Genomic DNA, 23,986 nt, shown 5'->3' with positions numbered 1-23,986 from the left:
AGATTTGCTGTAAAATGTGTCATTATTTTGTAGTTTAAAGTTAAAGACAGTCAGTGACTGTTGTGGGTCTATGGAAATATAAAGGAAGTTACTTCCTTGGATCTTTATATGGTGATGGTTTATGTTGCACATAGCAACTCTCAGTGGCATGTTGTATGTACACTCCATTATTGCTTTTAATTTTATTATATATATTTTAAATCTATTCGTTTCTAATCTTTTTTATGTAGTCGCGTTATTTTCGTGTATGTACATTTTGTACTTTTATAATTTTGTGATATTTCAACATTACTTAGGTGGAGGATTTAAATAAGCCCATTGGGCTTTTTCCTCTCCCTGCACTGTATGCTATTTGTTTCCTGTCATTTTCTGTGTATTTTAAATTGTGCAAAAAAATAAAAATAACTAAAAAACAAAAATATAGAGATTACACCCAGTATATGAGTAAGAATAATAATCACAGTGTGTTGTTAGAAACCTGTGTATGACCAGTAAAATGTGCATTATTTAATCAGTTATATGATGTTTCCGCAGAGCCCTGCTCAGTGTAGATGTTCCGTACTGTTGCTCCTCAGCTCAGCGGCCCCGCCCCTCACGGTGAGGCACGTCCTGACGCTTTTCCACGTCGCTGCTCTGTCTCACAGGCGAACTGGCTGCGTATGTATGCGTGTCTCCAGCTAGGCCAGAGAGTGATGGCGGCGCCCGTCCTGAGAGTGTCCACCCCTCGGTGGGAAAGAATAGCTAGGCTTCTTGTTTGCCTGTTAGGCATACTGTTGTCTCTATATGCTTTTCACGTCGAGAGGGAAAAGGCTCGGGATCCGAGTTACACGGCTATGTGCGACGTCAGCAGCTCCATCAGCTGTTCAAAAGTGTTCAGCTCAAGGTAATTTGAATTCAGCAAAGAGCGCCTACAGTGGCGCTCAATGAAGCTGGCTGCTATTGTGGCAATCTGGGAAGGGCTGCGCGGTTCAAACTGTCAAATGCACCCAGCTAACATCTGCCCGCTGCAGTTAACGCTAACTGTAAACCGTAACTGCTGGCGTGCTGCGAGCTGAATGTTAGTGAAGTAGCCTGTCTGAAATAAGTTAACTGTTAGCTTATCATTTAATAGGCACATCATCTGCTATCTAGTTAGCTCGACGAAGCTAACTTTGCTAACCGTTAGCTAACGAAACCCATTTTATACTTCTTAGCCAGTTAGCTAAGAGCAGTGAGCCGTCAGCATCGTTAAATTATGAATTGATGAATTGCTGATTGCTAATGTTAACTGGTCGCACGGCTGCTGTTTGTGTATGTAAAGATAAAACATCTGTAACACCAACTCAAGCACAAAGTTAACGATAGCTTGCTCAGACTAACGATGTTGTGTGTGTGTGTGTGTGTTGGTGTTGTATGAAGCCATTCATTCCGCCGACCAACACCGGGGTTTCTGGAGGTTATCTGGTTTATGTTGATAGTTTTGGGTAGCCTAACTTTTTAACCTGCAAGCTAGCGCTCGCGGTCGCTGTCACACTGCTGTCATTAGCTGTCGTGCTAATGTCACTTGGCAGCTAGGAAGTCAGTCCAAGGGGTTAAATCCTACACCCTGGCTACCTAAAGGGACAGTGCACATACTGTAGCTGCTCCAGAGGTCAGTGGAGGGAACTGGAACATTGTTGGCTACCTGAAAGTCTCAGTTCTGCTCACCATCACACATTGTTACCAGTTAGATAAGTAGTCCCAGCGCCTCAGATATAGCTGCTGCTGCTAGAGTTTTGATTTATTTCTGATGGGCAAATAGCCAGAGTTGCTTCACTAGCAAGATGAGTTTGCAAGCAACCAGGGGCTGGTTGCCTAAAACTCCTTAAGTGAAGTCTGAGTTAAGGTTTACTTAAAATAAAAGCAGTTGCACAAAAGTCTTCTTAAATATGTAAGTGAATATTTTAAGGAAACCTTTAAAATATTAACTTACATATTTAAGCTTTTCTCCTTGCCTTAGTCTTAAACTTTAGGGTGCAGTTGCACAAAACACCTTAGGTCTTCTCCTTAAAGTTTCCTTAAAATGTTCACTTAAGTATTTAAGCTTTTCTCCTTATCTTAGTCTTATACTTAAGGAATCACTTAAAGTCAGTTAAACCGTTGCACAAAAGACCTTAGCGACCACAGTAAGGAAAAAAACAAAAGGTACCACTGACTCTATGTTAACTGCAACATAGCTGAGTTTATGGAGATGAATGAAGAACATGAACACATCCCAGGAAGAAGATGACGATGATGATGTTGTGCGACCAGGAAACATCCTAAACAATGCAGTAGAATTTTACAGCTGTAAAATATCTTTCACTGCTGCAAATGCCATAACTTAAGGGAACTAAGGGAACCGCTTAAGAGATTCTGTGCAACACCCTGAAGTAACTCTCACAGCTAAAGAGAAATTAAACCTTAAGTGCTCTACTTAAGTAGAAAACGTAAGGTATTTTGTGCAACCTGCCCCAGTCATTTAAAATAACATCCCTTTACATTCTTAAGATCACAGAACTTGGATAAAACTAATTAGTTGAATTTGCCATGACAGCTTTACTGTGGGCATGCAACTATTAATTAATCAGTCAGAGTCTGTACTGGCATTGAACACATACTGACAGAATACCTGGAATGTAATCTGTCTGGGACGTATTACTTATTTGTTAAATGAGTGACTGAGTTGTCTGAGTGTTAGGGACAGTCTTGCCATTGTCACCTAAAATAGGCTGTAAACCATCAGTTGTGAGCATTTTTGTGTTTCAGGGACTGAATGTGATCATTTTCTTGCTCTAAATGAAGAATCATAGCAGTTGGTTTTCAGGCAGTCTAATCTGTATTACCATCAAAAGCCATAGATAAAGTGAATGTCCTATGTTTGGTAATGCACTTTTATTGAATAGGTTCTGTATAGTAAACTGCTTGTTTTGTGTGTGTCTTCTCAAATACTTCCTGTTTGAGATAAAGCCTTGAGACACTAGCCGGAATGTCTGCTGTACTGAAATGAATGGGAAGCTTGAAATCATCATTTCATTTACTCAAGGAGAATAAGGTCACACAAAGTGTTAAATTAAATGAAATTGATAAACATGTCGCACGCTAAGAGATACCGTGACATGGTATTTATTTATTTTTTACCACTTTAAAATCGTAATATACTTGCATGGAGGCTTTAAAACTTGTATCCTTCCTAATTTAATATTTTTCCCAAATGTGTTATTGAATGCGATTTAGAAGTTGACTCTGGTTGTTAAGACAGTTTCTCTGAGGCACAGTTATTGAACCGACCTCTTCACACTCCTGCTGCATGGCCTTACATGAAAAACTTTACGAATTGGTACCGAATTAATTCCATTGCTCACTAAAACATAAGAAGAAAAAGAATATAACAAGCAATAATTGGTGTATAAATATTGGTACACCTGTATTAACAGTGTGTGTTCAGGTATTTTCAAATTGTCCTCTGTGGTGGAACTCTGGAACTTGCTCATTGCTTAATTGGACGTCCTCTCACTCTTCACATTCACTATTTTAGACATGTTGTCTTAGATGAAAGAGCAATATGTTTAGTGGGCGTGTTGAATATGTTGCCATTCTGAGTGACAGAGTGAAACACTATTCTTGATTAAGCAAAATGAATGCATGTCTTGTAGTCTGCTGGCTGTTGTGGTTCTCTTTGAAAGAAATCTATCAGCACATGAAAACATGATGTTGAAATTTGCCATGAATAGAATCTCATCAAATTTAAGACAAACAGCTTCACAGCTGGACAACAGCTTCACTTTTACTCTGGGCACAAACTGTAACATGAGACCTTATGTGTTTTGTAGGTTTAAAGCTATTGGAGAACAGGGGGATGGTATTTACAGGTGGAGACTAGAGAAAATACTAAACCTGGTGTTAACCAGTGGTGGTGCCTCTCAAACACGGACAAATTAAATGTCACCCACTTGAGACGGCACTTAAAGAGTTCTGAAATAAGAGATTCAAAGGGTTATGGTGTTAATACTCAAGTCATGTAATGTGACTGTCCGCTGCAGTCAAAGTAATGGTAAAGAAGTGCTTTCTGTTTTGTAGTATTTATTTGCTCCTAGGCAAACTGTCCAGATGGGTTAAGTTTGGCACATATAATGATATTTTAGTGACCGGTCAATCCATCAATCAGAATGTTCACTGACTTAATCAATTCGTCAATTGATCAACAGATTATTCATCATCGACTATTTCAATATATAGCAACATTGCCAAATGTTCTCTTGTTGCAGCTCCTCCAGTGTGACTTGCTGCTTCTCATTGTTTTATGTCATTGTAAAGTCAGTATCTGTGGGTCGGACAAAACAAGACACATGAAGACGTCACTTTGGATTCTGAGAAACTGTTTTCATTGTTTTTTGACATTTTTAGGCAAAGTAGTAATTCCTTGCAGGTCTAGTTCAACAGTTGAACACTAAAGTATTTGTGTGTAAATAATCATTTGGCTATCTATGCAAACCTCACACAGCTGGTATTTCAGGTCCCTGCAAAACAAAAATTGGTATAAGTATCTCAGGGAAGTATTTTATCACTTGACCTGGATCTGGTTGCCGTCTAGTGTTTTGTTTATTATTATTTTATTTCTTTTTGAGTCATATAGTCTGACTCACTGGGTTTTGCTAACACTCAACTATGATCCAGTCTTTTTAGTTTGCTGCAGTTTTAGTTGTAACTGCTTTCTTCTTTGCTCTTTTTTTTTTCTCCATCTGTTGATTAGGTGGGGTCAAGGATTTGGACTCTTGGGCTCAATTTTTGGAAATGACAGTGCACTGAACCAACCCAACAGTGTCTATGGGATTGTCTTTTATGCCTTTCAGCTCCTACTAGGTAAGATGCCATTTCACTCTGACTAATCTGTTAGTTTTCCAAATTCCGATGACAGATCTCCAAAGCTATCGCACCAGTATCTAGCGCTGACAGAATACTTGGCCTTCCACTGTCATGGCTATATTTGACAAAACCTGACTCACATGACACTGGCATCACATTAAGCCATGTATAAATATAATTATATAGTTAGGTGAGAGGCTGATTCTTTGTGAAGCTCATCCTACTGAGGTACAATCAACATTTTGGGTTTTTTGGACCTAATTCTAATGAATTTCTGATCAGACTTCTGCAGCGATGACATATTAGTGAAGTGTTTACTGTAGCTTCATTCTTTCACGTTTGACTATTAATAATACTGTATGTGTCTCAGTCTAATTTTGGCACCGACAGTTAAGAGTCATGATTAATATTTCTCCTTATGTGTGATGTGCTGTAACTTGAAGGTTCCTCCCCCCTTTGGTTACATTCACAGTCGCCCCTCCCCTCTTTACAGTGATGGTGCTGCTGACTCAGTCTTGCTGGTTTGACATGTTTGCCTGTGGAGTGGTCTGTAGGCTTGCCTGGCCACCTGGCGCTAGCACAGAACAAGAGGTTCTTTTAGCCACAGTAGTTACCACTCATTTGACTAACACAATAGCAGCCCAGTTAAACCAAACAGCTTCAGCGGGTCAAGATTTCCATATTAAAGTCAACGCCACTCGGTTTCAGAGCTTGGATTATTCTCACAGCCTTGGACCGTCCAATATTTGTGAGTAGGCGTGACTCCAAAATCTGCATAACTAAGGCTCTGAGTTCTGATCAATGCCTTTTTACAGTTTGCTGACAAAAGATTTTACTTTTGACCCAAATTTCTCTTCCGCATAACTTTTACCTTAAAGTTGAACCTTTCCCCAAGACATTGTATGCTGCTCCTGTACAGTATAACCAGACACTAAGGTTTAAACGAAACACCGGTGAATACAATAGAAATATAAATACAATGTGTCCTTACTGATTTGCACCATTATCCACAATGGTCTAATACACTCAGATATATATATATATATATATAGTTACAGGAAACATCTGTTACAATGGACACATTTATCACCTTTATCACAAGTACTCTATACACTGTACCACTGAGTAGAAATACTGTTAAAAGTTTTGAGTAAAATATGAGCACAAAATATTAGTGCCAAGTACCAAAATAATAAGAATAATATATATTATTGGATTATAATTATTGACGTATTAATGTATGTATCACTTGTAATGTTGCAGCTGGTAAAGATGGGATTAGTGTTTACTACTTTATATGATGCTGGGTAGTTTAATCTGTAATAATACACCATAAATTACTTGTGGATTATGTTTTGTTTTAATTGAATTTGCAAATTAACAAGTGACTAAAGTGAAATAAATATAGTGGAGTAAAAAGTCTCCAAGAGGCATTTTATTTGCCTCTAAAATGTAGTGGGGTATAAGTTTATAGTGTATAAGTAGAATCAAATCACTCAAGTAAAGTACAAGTTATCTCAGACTAGATGTACTTACAGTAGTTACTGTCCACCTCTGGAGCTCACAGTGTTGTAGGTGTGTCAGGATTTCTTTTTCTATCAATAATCATCAAAATGAACATGAGTAAAACATGGTGAGCACTATGAACGTCACCACTCTTAGATGTGCAGTTGATTCATCCCTTTAGGGTCCCTAGTGTACGAGGCTGAAGCACGTGGAGGAGGATCTGAAACTGTTGAGCTGGGTGTTTCACCTCAGGTACAGAACGGCTCTGGAATAACGGACACATTAGTTTCTCCCAGACTCATATCAAGGTTCATACTGTAAAGGCAGAGAGGGGGGATGAGGCACATGAATGAATACATTTTGGTAGCAAAAGAGAAACCTGATCTGTTGTTTAGCAATGATTGTTACTGTTGAAATATCACAAGCACAAGCAGTGAGGAAAGTCAGCCTTAGAACTGACTGCACCTCATGTGACAACAGAATAGTCTGACCAGTCTATTCAGTGTCTGAGCTGAATGTCATCACGAGGAGCCCGATCATATAAATAGAGAACTGTCTGAGGCCGAAAGCTCTGTGACAGAGCAGACTCATCAGGTTGTGTGTTGCAAGGTTGTGTCTTTTTTTTGTTTTTTTTTTATGGTGACTTGCCTAAGCCTTAGTTTGTGTTTCTCGCTGTAGGAATGACTGTCAGTGCAATGGCCGCCCTTATTCTCATGACGACATCCATCTTGTCGGTGATGGGTTCGCTCTACCTGGGCTACATCCTCTACTTTGTCCTAAAGGACTTCTGCATCATCTGCATCACCACATATGCGCTGAACTTCATTCTCTTTATTCTCAACTACAAGCGACTGGTTTACTTGAATGAGGCCTGGAAGCAGCAGCTCCAGGCCAAGCAGGACTAAGCTGTCGAGAACGGCAAGAAAAGAACGACAAACAAACAACACACAAAAAAAGAAAAGAAATGTGACCTCTGAACTTTTGACTTGCCACCAGGAGACCTTGCTTCCAAACAATGTTTATTCTGCTGTGTGTTCAAAAAAAATGAAGAAATTTAACTTAAATGTTGGGCCTGACATCTCAATGTTGATTGCAAACATGGAAGGATTTGTAAGTGAAAGATGATTTTCTTTTAATTTCTTTTACCTTGTTTAACATTGTACTCACTTAAGGAGGGGGCTGGCTGTGTGTGTGTGCGTGTGTGAGCGCATGTGTGTGATCGGATGTGCGTGATCGGATGTGCGTGTGTGAGCGCATGTGTGTGAGTGCGCGTGTGTGTGCGTGCGCGTGTGTGTGATAGCTGAAACACAACAACCCAAGCAGAGGCAGAGGGCCACAGTACAGAACGATGGAGGACAGCTCTCTTTTGAACAAAGGATCGCAGAATGGAAGAAAAACGGGACATTCAAAGGGGTTTACTTGAAATGGTTAGAAAGGTCCTATTACTGCACAGCACATCTGCACTAAAAACATGGAGCCGAATAATGGGAAAAATTAGAAAAACACTCATTAAGGTTATCGTACAGTTTGCAGACAAGGTTCAATGGCAGGGTTGGGGGACAAAACGATTAACATTTATACAGAATAGTTTTTTTTCTTTTTCATGTTTACACTTTGTCGTAGCTTTGTTTCTGAAGAGGACCACTAAAAATAAACATGGGACAATGTGAGATGTTGTGTGTAGATCAGTCAGGTTGTTTGTTTTGCAATTCTGTAAATAGCTGCTGAGCAATATTCCAGGCTAGATTGTGAGTTAGTGTTGACACAAACCTTTTTAGGTTAAAAAATAAAAAAGAAGAAGAAGAAGAAAAAAAAAAAACAACCGACAAAACAGGAGAAAACATCAGTTAAATCTGGAATAAAAAGCGATGGAGGTCACGGTGGAGGTGGATGAGTCTGAAGATGTGCTCGGGACATCTTCTGTCCTGTAATCCTGGTCAGGCATGCGGTTCAGAGTCGTGTGGATTTCTTTGTTGTAAGTGGTAACCGTCTCATCTGAAGCCACCGACACGAGTCTTTTAAACAGAACTATAGGTTCTTTTCACCAAGTTTGCATAAAGGTACCCTCACCCTGTTTTTGGTTTGGTTATAGTGTGAAAAGCATTCCTGACCACCACACAAGTGGGATCCATAAAGACTTATGTGCCTAAAGGAGTGTTAAGGTGAACTACCTTTTTTTTTTTCTTTCTTTCTTTTTTTTAATGTTTTGTTTGGGGGTGGGTGGGGGGGTGATGTCATGTTAACACCAGTTTTGCTCATTTTAATGTCACAGGTCCAAGGCTTTATTTTTCTGACCACGGTTTTGTAAATTCAGATACCAGTGAAGTGTTTCTCCCTCCCTAACAGAGTCTCATGAGGTAGCGAAAGGCTGCTACACTGTGATTGTCTGCTCAACAGTAGAGTGGCCTGGTGGCAGAAGCATCTCTAATCTTTCTGTTTCACTTTCTTTAATGTTCATCTGGCGTTTGTTCACTGTCCAGGCCTGTATACAAGTGAACGGTAACGGTGATCTTGCCAAGCTGAGTTACGGTTCATTTGCAGGACGTGAACAAAACTTTGGAAAATGTTTTACTTTGTTGTCACGAGCGGCAGAAGAGCAACGAGGGTGAAGATTCTGTAAGAAAACAAAACAGTATGTTAAGCCATATGTGGAGTTTGGAGGGGTTTTTTTTTTTTTTTTGCTCCAGTAGAAATGACATCCAGGTCACACAGACGCTTTTCATGAAGTGGTTGATCTAACACAGTGAGGTCTGTACAGAGATGGATCACAGAATGGGGGGGAAGCAAACGCAGCTCGTACTGGCTTTGCTAGAAATCTACAATATTGTCACTTGAGTGACGGAGTAGGACCATCGTCTCTCTTCCATCCAGAATCCACTGATTAAAGTATCCTACCTGTCAGATGCATGGTACACTATCTCCTGGCTTTAAGTATATGTTGGCCATCGGACAATCTTACACACACTGTCGAGGATCTATCTAACAGTCGTAGTAATAACTGTATAATGTGATTCATCTGTGGTGTTAAACCAGCTTGTTAATAGTTTCCATCACCACTAGTCTCCACGCCCCTTCGTGTTTAAGTAGACGGCTGTTTTATAGGGTGGAGGTTAACGTCGCGATGACAGCGACAGTCATTTCAGTGACGAGCTTCTTGTCAAACATGAAGTCATCAGGTGGAAATTGAGGTGATACTTTTTTTTTTTTGTCTGGGATATTGTCAAAGCGAAATTGTTTCTGTTCTTACACGTTGTGACCCAGTTACTACGTCTCATATATACGGGCTGTTTGACATCACTGTTGACCATCTTCCAAAGCAGAATGTGTGTTATTTGTGAAATACTTTTTCCTACGGACAGCGCTTTCCATTCATTCGACCGCGGGATGACGTGAAGCGTTAAGAGACCGCACATTTCCATCTCTTACACTGAGGATTATTTATGGCGTTTGTCAGGTCAACACTTCTTCTCCCGGCTTGAGTAAAAAAAACAATTAGAAAGCCTATTACAAATCTCACACTCCCAGATTAGTTTCATTTTCAAACATTTCAGATTTGTCCAGCTCCCTCTCGGCTTTATACAACTTTGCTTTTTAATGTAATTGACTTGATGTGTAAAATCAGTGCAGTTCCCCTTTAAGCAAATATCAAATCTTTGCAACTTGGATTTTGATACCACGCAGAAAATAATGTGAACCAGTTGCTGCCTGGAAGAGAAACTCATTCAAACTCATATGATTTGCTTTGGAAATTGGTTTTCAGTTGTTCATGCTAAGTTGACGCGATTGGTAGTAAAGTGGCGAAAAACGTGCAAAAACCAGTACAGTCCCTAAACAAGCTGCATTGTAGTCCACATAATGATTTTAAATGTTTCCATCATGTCTTGGCAAAGTCATCTTTAAGATCTTCCTCACACAGTATTGCCTGGTCAGGTTTACATCAGGTCGTTTTTCATCTAAACTCAGAACCTGACTCCACAACCACAACACTGTTTTGTCTTTGTCGTTTTTCTGGGAAAGCCTGTGCACTCACACATAAGACAAGTCTCCTATGGATTCACTTGCACAAGTCAAAGTTTTTTATGTAGAGAAGTCGAACTGACATTACTTGATAGTTTGTTTTTTTTGGCCACAACTATGGGTCCTGTGAGTATTGACCATAGAACTGACAAGGGTACATTAGGTAGCCTATGATTACGTTAATGGTTCCAGTCGTATGCAAGCCTATTACACTAGTTGTGTCCGGTTACTTTGAAGAAAGGAGTTAGGAATTTGGATGTTAAATGTTTGGAATCTTTTGCTGGTAAAAGGATCACCATGTTGTGTGATGATTTAATGTCATAAAAAAGGTCAAAAAGGATCGATACTGCATTCTCATGAAAATTCATTTAGGCCCTGAGGTATAACTGCCATGTTAGTTGCATCACCAACGCCAACAAAAGTGCCTTCTGTTTGATCACTAGGCCTTGAGCCAAAGACGAGCAACAGTAATAGCCTTGTAAAACGAAGAATGGTAACTGTAACGGGCACTTCTGCTTGCCTTCCTTAAAATGTAATTGAGAAATTGGTTAATTCCCAAAGATTTAATATCCAATGTCAGTGCAAGAATCTACTCAGAAATTGCCAGACAAAATGCCCTGTCAAATCAATGGCCGTTCCTTTTTTCCTTCAAGTCCACTATATAATTTTGATCTTTATTTCGTCTAGCTAGGACATGTTTGTTAGCTAAATTACACTCTGTTAAACTACACGATTGTAATGTTCTTTTTTCATCATTAATTATGCCCTTTAGCTGTATAGACTGTTAACATTCTGGGTTACTTTAGTTTAAAAAAATAAAAACAAAAACGTTGAGGGGTTGGAGGGCTAGGAATCCATGTGTCAGCATAAAATGTTTATTAAATTTCTTTGTGGAGGAAAACTTACCGGGTTTGCTTCTGTATTGCCAAATATGTTTTAAAATGCTGTATTTTCTTACATGGAAAAAAGTGTTACAGGAATGGTAGGAGGGTACGAAAAAAGTAATCTGTTTAAATCCATCTTATCTTAAGGGAAAACTGTGGAAAAGGTTGACATGAGTACATTTTTAATTGTGTCATTGTCATGTGGAAATTATCTACCATTAAAACATTCCCTCTGAAACGACACGTCATCTTCTTATTTGAATGACTAAACTGAAGGAGGGATACTGTTGTTACTATGACGCCTATAGTCAGATGCCTGTATGAACACTGAAACAGGTTTAGTTTACCATCATCACTCCTGCTCATACTGGCTGTTCTCTCTAAGCATTAACGTATCCCAGAGTTGATCTTCAATGAAAACGAGGCTTCAGCTGTCTAATATAAACTAAGTCTTTTTAATACTAAATCTCTATTTGTGTAACTGTCCCTCACAGTTCAGAAAGGAAACTATCTGCAGAAACACAAACAGTGAAAACATTAATCGTGAATGATCCACTTGTTTCGACTCAGTCAGCTGAAGATTAATTTTTATCTTCAGATAAACTTTGGACGTCATTCTTTAACAGAACTAGAACTTTAGGTTTCGTGCCCAAGTCTCTCAGTGGATAATGTGACAGGATCACTGACTGGCCACTATGAACTTTACAGCAAGAAAAACCTGTTTCCATGTTCATATGGGCACTGGACCATTGTTCCGAGACAGACGTGAAAAACTGTGAACTTATCCTTTATGTTTGAGATCCAGGTTCAGTTTGAAAACTCCTGCAGAGCCACAGAAATTCTTCTCAGACCGAGTAGCTCTGCCCCGACGAGTAACCTGAACTTCATGGGTCAAACTCATTCTAACAATTTGTTATCAGGTATTTTATCTTTTTATTTTTTTATTTTTTTTAGCAAAGAACAATGTAAAGGATTCAGATTCAATCATCGAAGTCAATACTGGATGCAGAAGCAATAAAATGTTATTGAACTTGATATTAAAAACATACAGTTTCCCTCCAGTAGCTAAAAGAACTAAACCTTGATGTCAGTGTGACCAAAAAAAAAAAGTATTAAATGTGGATCAGCGCTGATCCTGATTCAGTTTATTGGATTGGTTTTAATGTTTAAAAGAATGGCGTGTTTAATGACACATGAATTAAGTTATGAAACACAATTATTGTGTAAACAGCAATAACAGCTGGAACAAATCCAAACAAAGCTTTGCAACGAGAGGAAAAAAAAAAGTGCCCGAAAAGGCTTTTTATTGCTTCTCACATGATGACAAATGAAAGAACTTCATTAAATGTTTTGTAAGTTAATATTCTGTTTGAAAAGAAAACAAAAGTGGAATTTGAATATTCAGTATTTGCCCAGCTGTAACACAAAGGTCAATCGTGTAATGAGGCCAAAAGCCCAAGCAGATAGTGACAGTGAAAAGATTAGAGTCACGCCACCGTCAACAATCAACACGTCACTTCAACCTCTGGTTTAAACAGCGGCACCCAAAGGTCTGAGAGCGGAAACATCCCGTCACAGCGGTTTGGAGAGACAGCATGAAGACAGTAACGTGTACGTCAGCGTGCGCTACAGAACTGCTCTGACAGTAATGTTGAAAATGATAAAATCCCTCAATCCCTCTGTTTGCATCAACGGAGCTGTTCACTGTTTTCTCTTTAATACTTGATTCATATCAAAATTGATTTTTCTTCAGTTATTTTCATATATATATAAAAATAAAGCACTTTTATGATTAGATTCAGCATTGTGATCCACATTAACATTACATGTATAAAGTTTTTGAAGAATCCTAAAAACACGCAGTCAGATCAGACTGTTGGTACAAAGCCCAGATTTGACTTCCAGCACCGGTGTTTTGTCAAACTCCTGATCGTTACTGTTTCCTTAGAGGAAGCAGGAGAGGAGCTAGTGTGGGACCTTCTTTCCTGCAGTGTCTTTGTAAAGTTATGTCCTTTGTCTGCCAGGTGAGCTCATGTGATCTGCCTGGAGAAAAGGTCAGAGCTAATCTTTGATGCAGAAGGCCTTGATTGGTTTTTGACCTGACCTTTTTATGACAGCAGTTTACAACACACCACCTCATATCTGTGCCAGAATATCCTGTAACAACTAAATGAACTCCCCCTCAGTCTAAACTCGGGTGTGTCCTCAGGAAACCATATCACAATTATTATTAGAAATTGTGAATTTTGCAAATGATGAAGCTCTTTTTAAATCAGCAACAAAAACATTTTATATGTTTCCAGATTGCTGTTAAAAACATGAATGTAGTGGTGGTGGTGGTTGATGAGTGCAGACCACAGGAATAGCATGGCTAAGTTGTGTTTCATGGTGGTTTGACCTGAGGTGCACACACACTGAAATGGTTTCTAAGGAAGTTTTCAACACTGGATGTGAAACTGACTGAATTTTACCAGCATTTTCCCACAAGGCAAAGTGCTCACATGACGTCGAGGCCGTCCTGGACTGGGTGCCGCAACAGCGGCGAGTGTCAGAGCGAGCAGGGGTACTTGGTCCATGGCGGGAGTCTGCCCGTCTCGTTGGCCAGTCTCCAGTACCTCTCCTTCAGGAGGAAGGCTGCTGCTTTGGGCTGCCTTTGCCTGCTGAAAACACCCTTCTTGTTCCCCACCACACGGGTGATCCCTGCACACACGAGACATATTTCTATTATAATAATATTTTAAATATAACTTTATTCAACTTCTGACAATTAGTTATTTTATATGTTCAATAATCATCAATAATTATAATATACAAGAAACCAGGTTACTTATTAACCAGTTAACCAGGTTATTAATATTCCTGTATGGTTCTGAGCTCAGGTTTGTTCCGACTCCCAGTCTCAGTTTTGTGTTGAGCTGCAGGTGTCATCAGTATGAAGTTTCACTTACAGATGTCCTGACCAGGTTTTATCATCCAATTATTATTTTAACTCTAAATGACTTTTCCTTTATTATACAGCTTACCGTGCACATTGACAGCCTGCATTACAATAAGTTAAAGTACTTTGATGTTTTACAGCTGAATAGTTCTGCAATAAGAAAATATAACCTGCTGATTGTCTGTAATATTCTGTGCAGTGTATTTTAGTATTGTTCATCATATTTTTCTCGATATTGAAGAGTTCCTGGTGCAGGTGTGGATCATGTTATGATGTTTACATGGAGCATGATTCGTAAACTACATGATTCCTACACAGCAATGTCCACACAATAAGCAGGTTAATGATATGACAGTGAGAACCCGCCCCCCCCTGTCAGTGTGTCCCTCTCAGGATCAGCTGTTCAGTGCAGGGTGTGTTTTTTCTGTATAAACTGGGAGAGTTGACAGTTGAGGCTCTACAGGTCGTTGTGATATGTCTCTGTCGTACCTTGTGCAGTCATGAAGTCAGCAAAGTTCCAGATGAGTTCACCGACAACGTACTGCTTCCTCTTCTGGTCGAACACGTCGTGGTAGTTCTGCAGGACTATCTTCTGATACTCCTCACTGAACATCATGGGTGGATCCTGGGAAGTGAGAAGCAAGCTGCCTCATGAGCAAACAAAAAGTAAATATAAATACTGTGTGTATGTTTGTTAATCCTCACATTGTGAAGCCCCGACACTGCATCTGCTCCATATTCGCTCTGGATGATGGGTTTCTGGTACTTTCCGTACCAGTTCTCAAACTGAGTGTTGAGCTGGATGGGGATGACCTCTAAGTGTCCCGGATCATGGTACCAGGAGAAGTAACTGTTTACACAGACCACATCCACATAAGGAGCCTGAGGACAAGACGTAAGACGATACGTGACTTGTAGAGATACTCTCCAACACATCCGTGACTTTCATGTTGTTAATCACAGTTGGATCAAATTTACAAATAACGGCTGTGAGTGACAATAACATCAACTTCTCACAGATTCATTTATTCATTCATGTGCACACAGGGAATTTTCAACTAGTGGTCATTAGCTATTAAGAAAAAATATGTAGCATTATTCATGTGACATTGTGTCTTTGCCTTTTACACTTTTGCAAATATGAGGAACTATGTGTTGTCAGTCTGTCCGTCAGAGATTGAACAGTGAATTGAGAGGTGCTGTATTCACTCTGCCAAATTACAAACCTTTCCAAACTAATCAGTGGCTTTGAGCTACAAACATCGCCCTGAAAGCTTTTTCCTCACAGCAACAGGACACAACACAGCACAGCTTCGGAATTTGAACAGATAAAACTGACAGATACCTCCACAACTCCACTTTTAATCCCTTATTGTTCATCTGGCACTTAATCTGATTCACTAGAGGCCGTTATGTTCATGTATTCAGTCACGTGTCATGAGCTGACCTGCAGCACTGAGAGGCACATGACTAGTCTTACTCAGCAATATTGTTTACAGCATTTATAACATTTCAGTATAATGTGTCTGATTCCTCATCAGTGCTTAAAAACATGTTTCTGCATCACCTTCCAGTGAGTGATTGGATATTTTACTTGACGTGGGCGGGGCTAACGGTCACATCACTTACTACTGGGCACCAATCAGGATTTAGCATTTTGAATCAGAATCTGATGACAGACGTGGCTCTGTCTGTTCATGCACAATCAGTCAAATCTGATCACGCCACACCCACACAGTCCAGATCAAGCAGATTATTTGAGTTCAATTATGTAATAGTGACAAAGCATGTTTTCTCCAAAGTTGAACTTGAATATTTATTTATTTAGTCATGAATATTCAACGTTAAGACTCTAAACCAATTTTTCAAGCGCTTTAAAATGTTGATGCACAATTCAGACCAAATGAGCAGGATTAAAATGACTGTTATCAAGCATTGATATTTTCTCATTAATGATAAAAAATGTGAAAGGATTCAATATCTGACCGTAAAATGTAAACTGTTAGTATCTCACACTATGTTTACTACGTTACACCTGTAACCAGACCCCACAGTGATGTCACGGGGTACTGAGACGCCCTGAAGTGCACGACTACATCACCGCAGCAAGTTAATAAGTTTGTGAAAACAAGATTTCCAGTCGCTGTTGTTACTCTTACTAAAGAACAAAAACTTTTTACACTCCCACTGCAAATAAAAAGTCACACACTTGCATCAATAAAAATAATTACTACAAATATTCCAAATAATAAACATGAGAGCCGATGTCCTGTGCAGGTTTGCAGGTTGGTTACTGTGGATACTGTGTGATGAGTGGTGTAAAAACTCACCCCTTTGTCCCGAGCGTAGTTACTGTCAGTGATGTAAGTGACGGGCCGGGTCGGGTCCAGAGCTTTAGTGTGTTTTATCAAGGTCCTGTAAGAAAAACAAAGGTGACTGAACAGTGAACGTGGCATGTGAGGTGTTCAGGTGCGTTACATCGACATGATGAATAATCACAACGATGGCACCGCTAACAGTTGATTCAAACTGTCCTGTTATATTCATGTAATCCAAAGAAACTGTGCTTTGTTCTTCATTCACACCTCACCGCCTCTCTGAATGAGTGCGGCGGTTTGGCAGGTCCACTGTTTGTTCGCCCCGTTTGTCTCCCTGAGGCCTCAGGCCATAACTGAGCTCCAGCTGTTGGTGTTCAGGACGGCTTCATGACTACTCTTACTGCATTCCAGCCATCAGGGAAAAGGGATAGGCTGCGACTGACAAACAAACCAGAACCTCTGCTACTGACACACACAGACAGTTAAATGCTTTACATTTTCTTTACAGGTTTCAGGATCGTCCTGGTGGCCCAGTTCTTTGTCTGTCAACTATCAAATAAAGATAAAAAAAACCCCCAACAGTCACTTTGAGTGTGAACGGTTTAATGGGTGGATGCATTCAGTGCAGTGCTCAGTACTCACTTGAAATAAAATTCAGCAGGGGGCATCTCTGCAGCGGGCTCATTAGCGACGGACCACATGACCACAGACGGATGGTTCTTGTCCCGACGCACAAGCTCATCCATGACATCCAGGTGATGGCTGAGGGAGGCGTTTCCAAAACTTCGACTAAGTACAAAAGACACAGACAAACATACCATCACTCCATACCATACCATGATTCATCATCATGCCAGGTTACACACACATCAACATCTGTAAGTAAGAACAGTGGAGACACCTGACAGCTGTTCTGCTGATCAGTGACAGATTAAAACAACAAGTTGTCTCATGCCTCTGAGTAGGAATGTTTTGTATTTATCTCATATCTTGAAGGACAGGTTCACACGAGTCTGTTTCAAATGATATTCACATGCACACATGTATGTTGAGAATGTAATGATTCCTCCTGTCCACGCCGGCTGTAAAGAGATCTCCTAACACAAACCCTCAACACAACTAAATACCAAGACTATGAGGCTACTGTCCTGCTGGCAGCTCTGAGAGGCTGTACTCAGGTACAGCAGGACTTTGAGCTAAATGCTAACGTCAGCATGCTAACATGTTGACGTTTAGCAGATGTTGTGTCCATCATGATGACTTATCTTAGTTCAGTTTGGTAGCATGCTAACAGTTTCTAACAGGGTTCACATGCCTTCTTAAGTGTCAAGTTCAAGGACTTTTCAAGGACTTTCCAGGCCTAATTCCCTCAAATTCAACAACCAAACATGTTAAAACTAATAATTTTTATACTGAGAACCAGCAGACTGTGCAGAAGCTCACAGACAACAATTAAAGAGAGAAAGAGGCTTGAATGTGTGAACACTTCTCGGCTGTGCTGTTACAGTGATCAGTTACAGCAGACGGTGTTCTCTGCGTTCTCCAACAGCACAGCAAATCAATATGTTGTGTAAGTTGAGCAACAGAGACAGAGACTTATTTACAAGTGGAAGAGCTGAGAGACACATGCAGACATCAGCATGCAGCCTGTTTACTAACATCAATTTATATTTTTTAAGATATATAAATTCAAGCACTTTTAATGCCCAGTGTAAATTTTTGTCTACTTGTTTTTTTTCTCAAATCCCCAATTTTAAAGGATTTCAAGGGCCCGTGAGAACCTTGTCTTTAATTAGCACTAAACAAAAGTACAGCTGAGGGTAATTATGTCATTAGTTTTGGAGGTATTTGGTCAAAAACCAAAGTTTTGGACAAACTGACTTTGACCTGTGATGGGATCATCGAAGTGATCAGAGTTCATTTTGATGGGGACATGAATGTGTGTACCAAACTTCACTACTCTGTCGAGTAAATGTTGAGATATTAAAAAGTGAAAGCTTTAATCTGAAGGACAAATCTGAGGAAACAAACAAACCAAATCTCATGTCACATCATCTGGTGGTTGTTGTGATTTCGATCTGTACCTACAGACATTTAACTGACAGACTGAAAACACTGGCCTGTTTTTGATCAAATCAAACTGAAGCAACCTGTTTTAATTAGCTGTAACTGGATTAAATTTATATGGAGATTGTTTTGTGTGTGGGTGTGTCAAGTCTGTGAGTCGGCAGCATCTCTCGACTGTTCTCACTTAGAGCAACACATTATGTATGAACCATCACCCTGTCTAATTTAACAGCAGAAAGGAGGTTTTCAAAGTAAGATGTTTATGCTGCTCTGAACTGTCAAACACAACCAAAGCCCACAGAGACACTCACATGTCTTTGATGCCCACTCCCGGACACTCATCTATCACTACGATGCCGTGGCGATCACACATCTGCAGGATCTCCTCGGCATAGGGGTAGTGACTGGTGCGGAACGAGTTGGCCCCCAACCACTTCAGCAGGTTAAAGTCCTTGACGATCAGGGGCCAGTCCAAGCCTTTACCTCGAATCTGATGCACGAGGTGAACGGAAGATGAGGATTAATTTACTGAACTGGATCCAGCACATTTTGTCCTGTAAATGTCTATATGTAAGAGGTTGTCTGAAGGAACTGGCTAGGTTAAATGTTAGAACAGGTATGCTGCTTTGTCTTTTGGTAAAGCTTTTGCTTCCCTCTAGTGGTACTCACATCAGCGTCCTCGTGTTTATTGACTCCATGGAAATAGAAGGGCTTGTTGTTGATGAGGAACTGGGTGCTGGTAACGTTAACAGTGCGGATGCCGACCGGCAGAGTATACACATCTTCATATGTTGATCTCCCATCGGCTGCCATCAACCGAACCTGGAGTTCGAGGAGAACGAGTGACAATTTCAGAAATGTTTATTTTCTTGATAACTCAGCTGAGTGAAACAGCTCGTTAGGAAGCTCGTTCACAACTTAAAGTGTTGCACAAATCACAACTGTAGAGGATCAGAGGACGAGAACAACCAAGTGACATATGATCATTTTCCAGCATGCACAGTACATGTGCGTACACAAGGTAAAGTTATAAGCAAAACATTACTGGTAGGTGTAAAAAAAACACCTTTGGTACTGTCGCTTACAACATCTGTTTCTAGGTTATTTCACTTTGAGAGATTTACAGTCAAGACTTCTTTTAGGATACTTTCAGGTGCCATTAAAAGCAGCAGTGATTGTGTCAAGCCGCAGAGAAACTTCACATAGACTGAGTGTATGTGATTACAGAAGCTGCTCTCATGAGAGTCAGATTTAAAATTGTAGAAGCTGCTCACACAAAGATATTTGTCAGCACGGAAGAGAACGATGCACTAAAACTAAAAACATCTGGCGGGTTCCAGTTGCTGAATCAGTGGAAAGTTTAGGCTCATGTCAACGGTTTAACTGTAACGAAGCGAGAAAGAATCTGTGTCAGGAGTATGTTCAGTTCTGGGTCACACAGAAACATATGGATGTTTGCATCCAACTACAAGTCAAAACCAGCTTCATGTTTCTATGACAACAGACGTGTTCTGTTTCAGGCAGACATATAAATGTCTGGGTCTGAAATCCCTTTTCTATGTAACTGGAGTCCAGATAATTTAGTGGCATATAAATGAATGTATGAAGTAATTAATTAACATTTATTGATTCATGATCCATTATGCGTTAACTAATCATATAAACTCATAGTCACTTGATTATTTATTAACGATGAGCGACAGAAATTCATGATGTATCCTAAATTAATTTGTGCATTAAATGATCAAAGTTATGAATTACTGAAACATGTCTTTTGTGTCCTTGTTTTAAAACGTTCCTGATGCTTTATTTCCAGCATAACTGTGGGTAAGTTTTACATCATGTTATAATTATATCTCTTCAGTTTGACCACGAAGTGGAGGATGCAGTGTTGATCTTCCTGGTGGTAAATGTTGACGGCATGAAACACCGACAAACTAGAATTAATAAAAGACGATTCTTTCTGACCACTCTCACAAATCCAGTGGCAATGTTCATGTGACGGGAATCTGACACTTTAGGTAAGAAGTCACTTCGACATGTCTTACCTCCAAAGAGTACAGATAACCTGGAGTCTCATGCATCAAGTACGGCCACCACAGCTTGACATCCACCACTTTGAGGACTCCAGATTGGTCGCTGGAGGAGGCGACACAGTGTCTGTCTTTGTCCATCAAAGTGACCTTCAGGGTGGCTGTTGTAGCACCTTGGACTGATACTTGGTATTTAACCAGACCTGAAACACAGGGGAAACAGCAATGTCTAATAAACAGACATAAACTATCAGATAGATGTTGATGATATTCACTCACTCTATGGTTTTTAAATAAGTCACCACTTTATAATTGTGAAATCAAATTAATTAGCTGTTTCCATTGTATTTAGTTGCATTTATTTACCAGTGTTATCCAAGAAGTCAGTCACCACAGTGATGTCACTCACATACGCCTGAGGAGTGGTGTACAGCAGCACAGGGCGGTGTATCCCAGCATAGTTGAAGAAATCAAAGTAGATGTTTTGCACAAAGAAACCAGCAGGATACCTGATGAGAAATTACATTTTCCTCATTACATGAACACTCACCGACAGGAAACTGTACCATTTTAATCTCATCTAAATTCTACATAAACTAGAAAAAGCAAAGTTCTCTGAATAAAGAAGAGATCAGTCTACAACGATGGAAATAGCATTTTACTTAATGTATTAGAATAACAGTAATAAGTAAAGTTAAAGCAAAGGAAGGAGTTGAAGTGCAAGAAGTGACAGGAGACATAATAAAATAAGAGAAATGTCATTTAAATTAAGGTTTAAGAGCTGAAAGCAGCTGAAATGTAATTTGAAGTGTCACCAGTGTGTCAACACTAAAAACAGTTGAAGCGTAATGATTGACTGCAGCTGAACTGTCTTCTCAGTTTTTAAATGGGTATACGGTAAAGATAAAGTCACAGTGAACGTCAAAAAACAATTAATTGGCAACTATTTTGATAATCAATTCATTGTTTCAGTCATTTTCAAGCAAAAATACCAAAAACATTCACTGTCTCCAGGCGCTCAAATGTGAGGACTTGTTGTTTTTGTTTGTTATATATGTTGGTAAACTGAATATTTCTGAGTTTAGAATTGCTTATTGAATAAAAGAAACTATTAGAAGTCGAGCTGGGGTCTGAGGAATTACTGTGGGCACTTTTTCACTATTTTCTGAAATTTCATAGACAAAGCAATGAGTCGATTAATCATGAATATAGTTTGCTGATTAATTGATAATGGTAATGATTGTTCACCAACATTCAAATCTGAAAATAGACATTAAAACCTGCTATTTCTCATAAACTTTAAAAGATATTAAAAAACTGAAAAGATGTTTTAATGGGAAAGGGTCATGGTGTGTTTAAAGATTGTGCTTCGGATCAAGCTTGGAAAAAGATGTATCACCTAAATGCTGAAAAGATAACCAATGACTTCACTAATGAAGCTTTAGTATCACATCAGTGTTTTAATTAAAACTATAAAGAGAAGTTACTTGGTTCGGTCGTCCATGTACTGGATCATTCCTGGAGGAAGAGTCTCCAGGGTCAGAGTGTTGTTGACAGCGATGGTGATCCTGCACGGCGTGCTGGGGTCCTTGCGGATTAAACTGCCAATCTCAGCCTCAAAAGGAAGATGGCCACCTTTATGTTCGGTCACTTTCACCCCGTTCAGCCACTGTGAAGGTAAAGGCAGATGTTGAAGAAGCAGGTGACTTATTTTTCAACTCTGAGTGGAGCTGACTGGGAAGATACACGTGATACTCACCACCACTGAGTAATAGTGAGCACTTCCCACTCTGAGAACCACTCGTGTTCCTTCATCTGCGACCCAGCGGGCAGGGACCACTACCTCTCGCTCATACCACACCCAGCCAATGAAATCTCTTAGTGTGGGGTCCTGGGTGATGTCATTGTAGCTGGCAGGAACTGGCATGTCAATCACTGGGCCAGTCTAGGAAAATAAAACAACCCATGGTCACAACCTCACAACAAAGTAGACTGCTTAATTTTAAAGGGTCAAAAGCCATACATGTTGGGACCATGGTATCATACCATGTTTGAATAAGATATATGAACATGAGAGTGTGATATCATGTTGGACATGAGATGGTAAATAATGATGTTAGTTCTGTGGTATGACAGTAAGAGGCTGATAGCAGAAAGCCTTACCTACAATATTCCTGCAGCATATGGACTTACAGTGTTAGTGTGATGAGGGCAGCAAGTTTGTGCAGACTTTAAAATACTTGGTGTTTTGCAACTGCAGCTGGTGTGCTGTGTTTTCGGCCCATACACTGGCTGCATGATGTTTACTGGTTCTGACCAAGTAGTTTTAGAACCTAAACCTAACCAAGTAGTTTTAGTAACTAAACCTAACTAAGTAGTTTTTGTGATTAAACCTAACCAAGTAGTTAGTAAACCTAACCAAGCAGTTTTAGTGACTAAACCTAACCAAGTAGTTTTAGTGACGAAACCTAACCAAGTAGTTTTTGTGATTAAACCTAACCAAGTAGTTTTAGCGCCTAAACCCTACCAAGTAGTTTTAGTGACTACCAAGCCAAGCCATGACGATTATAGTAGAGAGGCGCTGTGTCAGCAGACACTCCATGGGTCATATCAGAGGGCTGAAAAAAAACGACCTATATGATTGTTTTTTAGACTGGTTGGTCTAAAATGTACCTGATTGAAAATGACTGCGAGTTACTTTGAGGGACTCTTTTCAACTGTCAAACAAACAGCGAGCTGCTTCATTGTGTCCCGCTCACCTCTGCCAGGCGACTTTTGTACCATGCCCTCTCGAAGCCCTGGTTCCTGTTTGCGGACTTGTCCGCCCTGAAGCTCCACAGCCCGCTCAGCTCCTTCAGCTCTCTGGAGGAGGACTCCCGGGGGAAGAGCATGCCGCTGTCCAGCAGACACACCGCGTCAAACACGGAACACAGACACAGGGCACCGAGCAGCCCGAGTCTTCCAGGTGGAGACATGCTGGGCCAAAAGTCTCAGCTCCCACTCTCAAACACACTCCGCGGTTATCGCTGCTCACCCAGTCACATGATTTATTCTGCAGTCACGTGACCGGCTTCGCCTCTCGCGTTGCCTTCTGATACAGTCGGAAATTCCCCGCTAAAATAGCCAATATAATGAAACATTTTATAAAACACCATATTATGCCCCACCCAGTAGTGAATGTAATGTGAAACTGATTATTTTATAAATGTAAAATACATTTAATATACATTTATATTTTTGGAAGTTATAGCTCACAGGAAGCAAATGAAGCATCATGTCCCCACCAAATTAAAAGCCCCGGCCTGGCTATAGTCAAGGCCGTAAAAAGAAAAGACACAAAGAGGACTCACATTCATCAAA

General features: G+C 40.0%; 2 protein-coding genes across 3 annotated transcripts; one reads left to right on the top strand and one right to left on the bottom strand.

Moving 5' to 3' along the window:
- The first annotated feature begins 634 nt into the window (after nucleotides 1-634).
- On the top strand, nucleotides 635-11,511 carry vkorc1l1 (vitamin K epoxide reductase complex, subunit 1-like 1). The gene is made up of 3 exons (XM_056396806.1): nucleotides 635-883; nucleotides 4,751-4,860; nucleotides 7,048-11,511. Exons 1-3 carry the CDS (start codon nucleotides 660-662, stop codon nucleotides 7,272-7,274), a joined length of 561 nt encoding a protein of 186 aa, XP_056252781.1. The 5' UTR covers nucleotides 635-659; the 3' UTR covers nucleotides 7,275-11,511.
- Nucleotides 8,628-23,679, bottom strand: gusb (glucuronidase, beta). Of its 2 annotated transcripts, XM_056396805.1 has the most exons (13): nucleotides 23,386-23,679; nucleotides 22,386-22,571; nucleotides 22,114-22,295; nucleotides 20,993-21,135; nucleotides 20,642-20,829; nucleotides 19,263-19,415; nucleotides 18,905-19,083; nucleotides 17,169-17,315; nucleotides 16,539-16,623; nucleotides 14,914-15,090; nucleotides 14,698-14,833; nucleotides 13,772-13,970; nucleotides 8,628-8,983 (listed from the first exon to the last, which is right to left on the bottom strand). In XM_056396805.1, the coding sequence occupies exons 1-12, from the start codon at nucleotides 23,599-23,601 to the stop codon at nucleotides 13,819-13,821; spliced, it is 1,944 nt and encodes a 647-aa protein (XP_056252780.1). In that variant the 5' UTR covers nucleotides 23,602-23,679; the 3' UTR covers nucleotides 8,628-8,983; nucleotides 13,772-13,818. The 2 variants fall into 2 exon arrangements, with proteins under 2 accessions (XP_056252780.1, XP_056252779.1); XM_056396804.1 differs by lacking the exon at nucleotides 8,628-8,983 and having other exon boundaries at nucleotides 12,401-13,970.
- Between the last annotated feature and the right edge of the window lie 307 nt (nucleotides 23,680-23,986).

Source organism: Seriola aureovittata, chromosome 15, assembly GCF_021018895.1.
Source record: "Seriola aureovittata isolate HTS-2021-v1 ecotype China chromosome 15, ASM2101889v1, whole genome shotgun sequence".
Taxonomy (NCBI): Eukaryota; Metazoa; Chordata; class Actinopteri; order Carangiformes; family Carangidae; genus Seriola; species Seriola aureovittata.
This window is presented reverse-complemented; position numbering and strand designations above follow the sequence as displayed.

Bases quoted from the DNA above. Each gene is read 5' to 3' on its own strand.
- vkorc1l1 (XM_056396806.1), top strand. From the start codon at position 660: ATGTATGCGTGTCTCCAGCTAGGCCAGAGAGTGATGGCGGCGCCCGTC. The intron at 884-4,750 runs GTAATTTGAATT...TCTGTTGATTAG, and splicing joins TCAAAAGTGTTCAGCTCAAG to GTGGGGTCAAGGATTTGGAC. The intron at 4,861-7,047 runs GTAAGATGCCAT...TTCTCGCTGTAG, and splicing joins TGCCTTTCAGCTCCTACTAG to GAATGACTGTCAGTGCAATG.
- gusb (XM_056396805.1), bottom strand. From the start codon at position 23,601: ATGTCTCCACCTGGAAGACTCGGGCTGCTCGGTGCCCTGTGTCTGTGT. The intron at 17,316-18,904 runs GTGAGTGTCTCT...TTTTGTACTTAG, and splicing joins GGAGTGGGCATCAAAGACAT to TCGAAGTTTTGGAAACGCCT. The intron at 13,971-14,697 runs GTACGACAGAGA...TCGTGTGTGCAG, and splicing joins TGACTTCATGACTGCACAAG to GGATCACCCGTGTGGTGGGG.